At 37.5% G+C, this 10094-nt stretch overlaps 2 protein-coding genes across 8 annotated transcripts; one reads left to right on the top strand and one right to left on the bottom strand.

Annotated features, from left to right (window-relative positions):
• Positions 1–2257: 2257 nt before the first annotated feature.
• On the bottom strand, positions 2258–7092 carry gb (solute carrier family 7 member genderblind). 6 transcript variants are annotated; one of them, XM_089476244.1, is made up of 8 exons: positions 6805–7092; positions 6504–6720; positions 5818–6326; positions 3830–4343; positions 3556–3756; positions 3330–3479; positions 3073–3250; positions 2258–2939 (listed from the first exon to the last, which is right to left on the bottom strand). In XM_089476244.1, exons 2-8 carry the CDS (start codon positions 6504–6506, stop codon positions 2878–2880), a joined length of 1617 nt encoding a protein of 538 aa, XP_089332370.1. In that variant the 5' UTR covers positions 6507–6720; positions 6805–7092; the 3' UTR covers positions 2258–2877. The 6 variants fall into 6 exon arrangements, with proteins under 6 accessions (XP_089332370.1, XP_089332371.1, XP_089332373.1 ...); XM_089476245.1 differs by having other exon boundaries at positions 6504–6687; XM_089476247.1 differs by having other exon boundaries at positions 5818–6331; positions 6504–7092.
• Positions 7093–7350: 258 nt separating this feature from the next.
• Positions 7351–10049, top strand: LOC108611103 (coiled-coil domain-containing protein 149). Of its 2 annotated transcripts, none has more exons than XM_089476243.1 (6): positions 7351–7778; positions 7833–8423; positions 8480–8587; positions 8967–9051; positions 9108–9246; positions 9300–9798. In XM_089476243.1, exons 1-6 carry the CDS (start codon positions 7635–7637, stop codon positions 9652–9654), a joined length of 1422 nt encoding a protein of 473 aa, XP_089332369.1. In that variant the 5' UTR covers positions 7351–7634; the 3' UTR covers positions 9655–9798. The 2 variants fall into 2 exon arrangements, with proteins under 2 accessions (XP_089332369.1, XP_017859056.1); XM_018003567.2 differs by having other exon boundaries at positions 7361–7778; positions 9311–10049.
• Positions 10050–10094: the final 45 nt, after the last annotated feature.

Here is a 10094-nt window from a genome sequence, read left to right as displayed (position 1 = left end):
ATCATAATCAAATGAAATTTGATGAGCCCAAACACAGTCATTCAGCGAATTTTCACACGTTAAGTGTGAGACATTTCCGCATGACTATGCATAAATATGATAGACTATACGTATAATAACTATTAGGATTAGGTATATTGATCTTACACAATACAAGAAATATATACAAAATTGCACTAGAGAACTCCCAATTGTTTACACGTATTCAGTTCAACGTAAATAATAAACATATTTCCCATTCAGATTGTTTGTTTCTAAATTCAGCTCCGTTTTCATGTGAATCCCAAGCATTCCTCTGTTTGCCGCAGCCAACTTAAGCTAAAACATTTCTACAATTTCAGTTGATTCATTTGCAATGTTATTCCAATTGAAATAATTGTGATTTTTCAGTGCATAAACATTTTTTATTTACATGTCTATCGGAAACTCGTGACATATTTGGATATTGCAAAGAAACAAAATCGTGCTTGACAATTCGAAAATGAATACATTTTGAACCTACATCTACTTATGAGCTCGTACATTATACGATAATTTGCCAGACAGTTGGAATTTCAATCGAACTCAGTTCCAAACTCCAATCGAGACCTTGGAAAAAAACAAAAAGCAAATATCATTTCGAGCAATTAGTAGTTATCCTCACATGCACATAATAGGTGAGATATATCGGTAGCCTACATTTTATTCAACTTTGCTTGTTTTTTTTTTTTTCTTAATTGTGTTTCATAATTCATAGAAATGAGCGTAATCAATTAGAAGTGAAATGTATATGTTATATGCTTGATTTCCAGTCTAGATTTATAGAACATTTTGGGAACGCGTGATAATTGTTAGTTTGTCGTATTTAAACGATTTAGCACGAACTCTTAATGATAGTCGAATGTGTTGCCTGAATGTGTTAATCGACAGCATATGATAAGCACGTGCTCGAAATTGCAGGATATACAAGTTTTTGTACATTATATATGGGCATATATGTATAGGTACTTCGATTTAATGTTATATCATAATTGAGCTGGGAAATACTTATAAATATATTAATAGATTTACTAATAGATTTACCTATTTCAAATGTTAATTAATTAAATCAGCTGAAAATTAATTAACTGTGCCAAGTCGAAATTTCCATTTGATCAATAAACACATATATAACTAAACAAAAGGTGATAACTCATAGAATCGTCTTTCTCGTACTACTTGTTCTTAGCTAACCCATTTCGGGGTCGGAAAATATATGAAATTTGAATCTTTCCCCATACAAATTTAAATTCTATATACACTACATAGAGAAGTGTAAATCTGATAATAATTATATAACTCAATCTTAGAGCTATTCCCATCAAGATCACCTCCTTTACAGAAAGACATATATATTATGAAGCTCGCCTATGCCCTTAAAATGACTTTGATCTTGTAATAATTTCATTTGATTCACATCCGATTTGATCATTGACTAGATGCTTGTTTTACAATATATCTACACATGTACGTATCCCACATTATAGATCTATATAAATTGTCAGAGCTATGGGCGCAGCAATTTGGAATGCAGAGCGTTGCACATCCGAAATGATGATCACATTTAAGCACAATTATTCAAACATTAAAGAAAGCAATAAAGCTGAAATTTGCTACTCATGACAATACTTAAGTAATTTGTCTTTTCTCTGGCATATATTTAAAAAACTATAAAAAGTGAAATAAAAAACTGAAAACGGCTATGAATTTAGCGCACGGCCCATACAAAACACTTAGCCATAGGTACGCGAAATCTTGATCAGATAATCAAATGAAAGCGCCTGAGCAGAATGACAAGCAGCTCGAAAGGCGCACTATACTTTTATCAATTAAAAACACCTAGATATTGAGATCGATTCATGGCATATTTACACACTAGACAGATAGACAGAGGACTACTACATGTGCTTCGTTCATGTTCTCAGATACAATCCGTAAAGCTGTCGTCAGGCGACGGCGACGTGCCGGGAATGTCCAATGGCTATTTGTGCGGCCAGTAGCTAGGGGTTTATTTTTAGACAAAAACCTGCCAGCAAATCGCCGAGCATCGTACATTATACTGTCTTACTGGGCTTAAAAATAAGTACATTCTATTCATATGGCTTATCAGTGATAATGAATTGGTCGGACAATGGCAATGACGACAAATACGCCGTGACCGTATGTTAAACTATTTACAATTTTACAGTTTGCATTGCATACTTTTTCTGCGACAAGTCTTGCCGCCTAAAAGATCACATTTAACATGTAAAAGTTTCTTTATTCAGTTTCTCTTAGGTTATCAAATACAATTTGTAATATAAAATGAGAAAAAACACATAGATAATATCAATCGAGCGGAAATAATTTGGTTGTATACATTTTGGTAGTCTGTGATGAATAAATTATTAATGTATTATGAACTTTGGCATATTACATTGGTGTACTTTGGTCTAACAAAATATTATTAATATAATTTATAAGCCTATATAAACACACATATATGATCTGGCAAAATTATTTTAAACATCTAATCTATGGTACATGATACAAATCAGTTCGAAATAAAGTAAATAAAAACCATTTACATGTTGTTCCTCGTCACGTAAATATCATAAAAATAAAAGTAAGAAACAAACCAATCTCCTATTTGTGGTATACAGAAATCATTATAACTGGAGCTTAACAATTTAGTAGTCCACAAATGTGTCAAATACATAAATATTTAAAAATAATATTCGATGTCTTTGCACTTTTAGTCAACATTCTTTCCTTCCTTTTATTTGTGATGTGTCATTTGTGATGTATCGATTGTGATGTATTGATTGTGATGTATTGTATATTTGTGATGAATTCTCTTATTTATATCCTTGTCTTTAATTAATCCTCTTTCTCCTCTTTGGCGGACAAAAAGAGTTTTTGGCACGTAAATGTCACTGAATCTAGAAAGTACATAAAACGCAAATATATTATTTAGCTGGTAATATGTGAATGTGTAAATGTAGGTTTTAATGACCAAACGTGGCGATTGTCAAGGCCAAAGGCCCGCACGGCACACGCCGCTTGTCTACGCACCAATCGCGTGCTGCACCCATATTGGTTTGTTCTTCCACACGATGCCGACGTAATAGAATGGGATGCCAATTAGCGTTATTAGCAAGCCCATAGCGACCTCAAATGGCGCAACGTAAACCGGAACGACCACCAGAAAGGCGCACACAATGACAAACACTGCGGGTATCCACAGCGAGACCTGACCAAAGGAAAATATTTATAATGCATATACAAACGAATATTTGTCAAAAGATTCATAAGAAAGCTGCAGAACTCACTTTAATTGGCCGATCCATAGTGGGGCGCTTGTAGCGAAAATACAAAACAGCCGACACCGATAGCATAATAAAGAAAGATTCCACAATGCTGGAATAAGTGATAAGCACATACACATCGCTCACAAGCAGCATCACAATTGATAGCAGACACTGCAGGGCAAACAAGTTCAATTAGTCAACTTCCCTTCAATCAATAAGTCAAGTTAGAAGTCAGACAGCCGCTTACCAGAAAAGCTAGCGAAGGCAACGGCGTGTAGCTCTTAACACTAATGTGAGAAAGCACTGCGGGCATATGTCCATTTCGGGCGCCGACAAAGCACATACGCGACGAGGTCATAATGTGTACTGAGAGGCCGCCAAAAGCCGAAATGGCCACCATAATGGGTATGATGAGGGCAAAGTTTCCCATAATCTTGTTGCCAAAAGTCTACAATAAAATGTAAAACAAAAAACAATCAATCAATATAATCTCATACTCATTAACATACAAGCGTACTTACCACAGCAATGGCATTGGAAGCGATCATCTCGGGTGCCGATAGCACAGCCAGATAGGCCATATTGGCCAGCACATAAATGCCAGTTACCAAGGGCAATGATATATAAATGGCACGCGGCAAATTGCGATATGGATCGCGCAGCTCTTCGGTCATGAAATTCAAATAGTTCCAGCCAGCATATGAGAAAATGCCCGAATAAAATGCCACCGATAGCTTGCCAGGATCGGTTTCGGTATTCTCAAAAGGCTTATCAAAGTTCTCCGTATGACCCATCAGCATCCAGATCGAGCCAACGATAATGATTAATACCAAAGCCGCTATTTTGGTGAACATGATAACGTTTTGCATTTTCGTTGTGACCTTCATATAATAGCAGTTCAAGTAGGTCAGAAAGCAGATGGTAACCGCTGCCAACAGCTGCAGGGCAAGTTTTGGTATCTCGCAGCCATCGGCGAAGAAGGGCTGCAGCACGTAGGAGGCGAATGTTAGACCCATTATTGCATTTGTCGTCGGCCTGCAAATCAGTAAACATTCACATTAATAAATATATCAAATTCAACAGGAAACAGGCAAACAAAACAATTCATAAGTATTTGCAATCGCGCAAGTGTTTGCAAATATTTCCATTAAATACATATATATGGCTACTACACTGTATCATTATCACGACTACACAAATGCATAAGGTATGTAGACACAAATATGTATATATAAATAGATTTATTGGTTTGAAGACATACATATATCAATTAAGCTTCATTTATATTGAAAAGTTTAACAACCCCGAAAATTTGGCCTTGCAGCCTATTAAATCACAACTTTTAGATAAATTTGGGCATAGGCAGCATATGACAGCTATAAATTATAAAAATCTATCAATAATAGCAATAGTAGTATTGCTAAACAAGAAATATATTCATTATCTGAATATACAGTGCTTATCATAAATTTTTCCCAAATGGAATATTTCCTCAAAATCTTCGAAAATTAGTAGTTCAGTATTTCAATTATGAATGGCAAAAAACTTTTTCACTTAAAATGAACGATTTAATAACGATTTCTTAAAAAGAAGTTAAAAACAAAGAAAAACAGCACCATTTACTGTATCAAAATTATAGCCCATATTCATATTTTGGTAACAGAAATCGAAATTCGTTGCGGATTGATGGAAAAACTAATGGTAATACATAGTCCGGCCTCCATTTGCCTCAGTTAACTCAAAAATTCTCTTCTAAACAAATTTTAATTACACTTTGACTTTTTCTCAAAATTCGTAAAATACTCGAAATAGACTCTCCTGACTCGAAAAGTGAGAAAATACGGCCCTTTTCATAATAAGATAATTGTTTTCCAAGCGGCATCTCTTAAAAACTATCTAAATTTGCTTAATTACAATGTCTTTAAAGCCAAAAGTCTGTTCCGCACTTAATAAAAAATTTGCGACAGTGGGCTATAATTATGATACACAAAAATGCAAGCAAAAATGCTAGCACAGAGCAAAAGTTAACGATTCTTTCTTAGTTTTCCATAAATTGAACAAAAATTTCAATAAAATCTACTAAATATGCTCCAGTCTACAAAGTGCTGCAAAATATATTTTTGAAAACCCTTAAATATGTTGTTAAAACTGGCTCAAAGTTTAAGTTGCTGAGTGGGCTATAATTATGATAAGCACTGAATATATATATTCATAATATAACGCTGAAGGCATATCAGATGGTGATAACAATAATCATAGCAATCATAGCAATTGGCAATAATTAACCTGATAACCTGAAATTAAATGGAAACCGACAGCGTTAATCTTGACCACTAACCATAGAACACAACACAAATCTCTTGAATTCAATTAAACCTTTAATTGAAAGAGAAGACGCAACAATCGCTTGAATTGCGTAAGCCATTCATTTAACTCCATGTAAATGGAAGAAAGAGGTTAAGCTTGAAGTTTTCATTGAAATCACAAATTTGAAAAATAAAATACTTACACAAATATCATCATGGCATCCCATAGATACAAGAAAGCCGGCAGTGAACCATATGCCTCGAATATATAGGCATAATCCCCGCCAGACTTGGGTATGGCTGTACCCAGTTCCGCATAGCAAAGAGCACCGATCATGGAGAGCAGGCCACATAGCACCCAAATGACCAAGGAAGTGCCCACAGCATCCACCTCCTGCAGGACACCTTTGGGCGAAACAAATATGCCCGAGCCGAATATAATTCCCAGTATAATGGCCACACCTTCGAGTAAGCCTAACTGTTTCTTCATCACAACACGACTGCTGTCCGATTCGGCAGATCCCTCTCGCTTGGCATCCTTATCCTTGGTCGCAGCTGCCACAATGCTGGGCGGATTCTCAGTGCTTGGTGTAAGCAAGACCATTTCGCTCGTCGGCGACTGGAGTTTACTGGACACCATTCTGTCAGTGTATGTTTGTGTGTGCTGAGGAGCTTTAATGTCGGACACGCACGCTACGCTTCGAGTACAAAACTAGACTGACCAAAATGAGTTGAGGTTTGAGTGTGTGTGATGTGCCCAGCTAATTGATTAAGCAAGCCAGAGGAGTGTCGGCTTGTTTGATGAGAATGAAGAGGTCTCGGCGTGTGATCGGGGTTTATGTGTATGTGTGGACGTTGATATATGGTGATGTGACGTTTACTGGCTTACCATGAATTTTTTTTTTTCATTCCCGCGTAAACTAATCTGTCGGCTAACAATTCTCTATTCTAATTGTATGCATTTCATTTATTGTTTTGCTAACCCACTTCGTATTCTTTCGTCTCTCACGCCGTGTTGCTATCTCATTTACGTTCGCACATGTAACTCTTCTTGCAAAAAAAATGGTAATTTTCTAAAAATATTTGTACACTGTGATTTTAATTAACTGTTGGATGATAAATAATAGTTAAGCACATTAAATAAGATAATTATTTATCCAACGGCCGGAAGTTTTAATTGAATGAATTACCAATAAGCCAACTGCACGTTTGACGAAGAACGAGGAGAAACAAAAGGAAATTGTTGAAGTTTCTGATATATCGATATAGATATTTTTAGGTCTCAAATTTTATTGGGGACGTCATCATTTTGGTGACCGCAGCTGATGTAATTTTATTAATGTAGTTTTTTACAAGGAAATCATTTATATTGACAGAGCCTATCATACTGGCTTGTATTATTAAATATAAGATTTGTTAAGCTGCCGATAGCACACAATGCGGTACAATTTTCTAAAACGTGGCGGAACGTCAATATATACTCACGATGAATTTTCCGATGTCTTCGATATATGCAAAAATCAGCTGAGAAGAATCGAATATTTAAAGTGTGTGAATATTTAAAGTGTGGTATTTCTTTGACGGACTTTTTTCAGGATGTATATGCTATATAATATATTTAACAGCATTTATTTTTAAACATGGTGTATTATAGAATATATAAAATTCGATCGAATTTGTATTAAAAAAAAATTCAATTTACCCAGCATCCCCATTTGGCGCGAAAATCAAGCAGGGCAACTATGTTAACCATATTTGAACCTGGCAACAATGGTGCCTAACACCTGCTGCTCCTTCCGAAAAATTGAGCAACACTAACATTCAAATTTTATGGATTGCGCAGTCGCAAATAAAAATTGATTATTTTTCCATGGACGAACATATGAACAAATTACTGCACTTACAAGCGCACGTAGCACGTTGAAAACTGTGTATAAATTATTTACATTTATTTTATGTAAAAATAAAAACAAGTCAACGCATAATTAACAACTGTTCATGTCAAACACGACGAGCTTATATGAACTTAAGAGTAGCATATGGAGACATGGACACGGACGACGGACAGAGCAATGCCTCGAATAGCAATTGCAGCAGTAACATTGTTAATGTCAATCAATACGACTACATGTTTGGCAAACATATGGAAAACTATAATGTGGAGGTAAGTTAATAGATGTTTGAAGAATGGAGAACAGTTTTTAATCCCCTCTTGCAGACGTCGGCAGTCCATCGAAAGCTTCAGAGTAAAGTTGAGGCATTGCGCATCTTACGCCAGGAGCTAGAACAGTTTCGTGTTGAGCGCGACCAGTACAAATTGATGGCCGAGACGCTGCAGTTGCGGTACTCGGCCATGAAACGGAATAGTGAACTGCTGGCCGGGAATGGAAACGCATGTGGCGCTTTAAGCCAGAATTCGAGTCTTGCTGCGCTGCTGCACGAGACACGTGAATTGAATCTCAAGCTAAACACCGAGGTGGAGGCCCTTAAGCAACGGTTGAACGAACTGCAAGGCGACATGGAACTGTTGCGCGAGAGGGAGTCCAACAGCAAATCCCGATTGCAGACGCTGCTCAACGAGAATGCGGCCCACAACAAAGAGGAGCTGCAATGGAAACGGGAGCGCGCAAATTTCATTTGCCATCTGGAGAATCTAAAAAAGAAGAACGCACAATTAGCATACGATCTCAAGGGTATTATTGATGAAAAGGAGGAACTAATTACTGAACGGGATGCGTACAAGTGCAAAGCGCACAGGCTCAACCATGAGCTCTTGGTGGCCCTCAAGGCCAATAAAATGCATCCAAAGGTGAGCCTTACATACTAGATGTGAAAAATACGCATGCAACGTCCAACCATTTTCAGTTGCTCGATATTGATGGCGTGCTGCTGGAGAACAAGTACCTACACGAACGTGTGAAGATCCAGGAAAGTGAGCTAGAGCTGACGAAGCAATCGATCAATAAATATAAGGTAAACCTTGAAGCTTTACCTGACAGGCATATATACCATATGGCATCTCAAAAGGGGAGAAGGAGAACATACATTTAGAAGACTAGAATATGCAATCAGATACTTTATTCAGCTATCTAAACTTATTCTGTCCAGCCTTGGGAGCATTCATAGAATCAGATTAGGTAGATTCTCATTGGAATCTCTGAATATACTCATTACTCACTGTACGAATCCTACAGACACTAGACACTTATTTGTCTCTCTCTCTCTTTCTCTCTCACTCTCTCTATCTCTCTCTCTCCCTCTCTCTCTCCCTCTCTCTCTCTCTTATCATACGCCTCACAATATAAACATACTTATTTTATAAAATATTTATCCCAAATCCGCATTTGCTCAGAACATGGTGGAAGCAAAGCGTAAAAAGGGCATCGTTAAGCTTGGGGGCAGCGCAAATGATGAAACCATATTGAGTCCACGCCAAGGTCAGTTGCTTAAAGTCTTTTTAAATGATTTCTAAGGTTATAGCCCCCTTTTATAGTGAAAACTATATTGGAAAGCGGCATTGATTTGCCCGGCAAAACGGAGACCATACACGATCTAAAATCCTTGTGCTTGGCGCTGCTGGACAACCTAAACGATAAGAATTTGGCATTGACGCATCAGAAGCGCACCAACAAGTTAGTAAAAAAGAACATAAATAAATATTACTCAAAAATTAAATAAAATGAAGCCTCTTTTTAGAATACTCGCTACCAAAATGGCGGAGCTGGAGCAGCGTTGGCAGCAGCTACTTAGCGGCGACTCCGAAAATACCGCATTGGAGAATGTGGACGAGGAGGAGGAGGAGGAGCTGGGTTATGCACCGTCGCAGCTATTACTCAATGGCTACTGTGCAGCCATGGTCGATGATGTGGGTCCCGACGAGGTGGAAACAGCAGCAGTCAAACCAGCCGAAACGGCAAACACACATTTATCCGAGCCATACGATGGGAGAACGACGGGTGTGCCACAATCGGATGACGGCATGTCCTCGCTATCCTCGGAGTCAGCCGACTCTTCAGTTTATGGCATCGACGTGCGGCTGAATGAGCTGGCGGTTAATACGAATAAATCGCCGTCGCCTACAACTGACTCGGGCAATTATAATGGCACACCGCGAGTCTCTAGCGCTGTGGTTAGGGAGCGCAAAGAAGACCTCAAAGATTTGCCTCCACATTTGGCTGAGCTGGTGCAGAAAGCACTCCATGAATTGGATATGAGGGACTACGAGGCAATGGTCACAATACGCGCTGAAAACGCGGCAAAAATGCATTAGTTGTAAACTAGTTAAATGTTATTTGTGTAATGCTTCCGTGCATACCTATTCATAATAAGCATATCGTGCTTATGCCGTTATACACAATACGAATTATAAACTACATACATATATTTATCTATTGTTTACAGCGTACAATAAACACATGTGTGCAGAAAAAATTTAGGTCGACAAATTTCTATTTATTCGATTTTCAAATATGAACGCCGT

The sequence above is a fragment of the Drosophila arizonae genome, chromosome 2 (genome assembly GCF_054131065.1).
Source record: "Drosophila arizonae isolate 15081-1271.41 chromosome 2, UAZ_ARI_1.0, whole genome shotgun sequence".
Classification (NCBI taxonomy): Eukaryota; Metazoa; Arthropoda; class Insecta; order Diptera; family Drosophilidae; genus Drosophila; species Drosophila arizonae.
The sequence above is the reverse complement of the archived record's forward strand: the minus strand, read 5'-3'. Positions and strand labels throughout refer to the sequence as shown.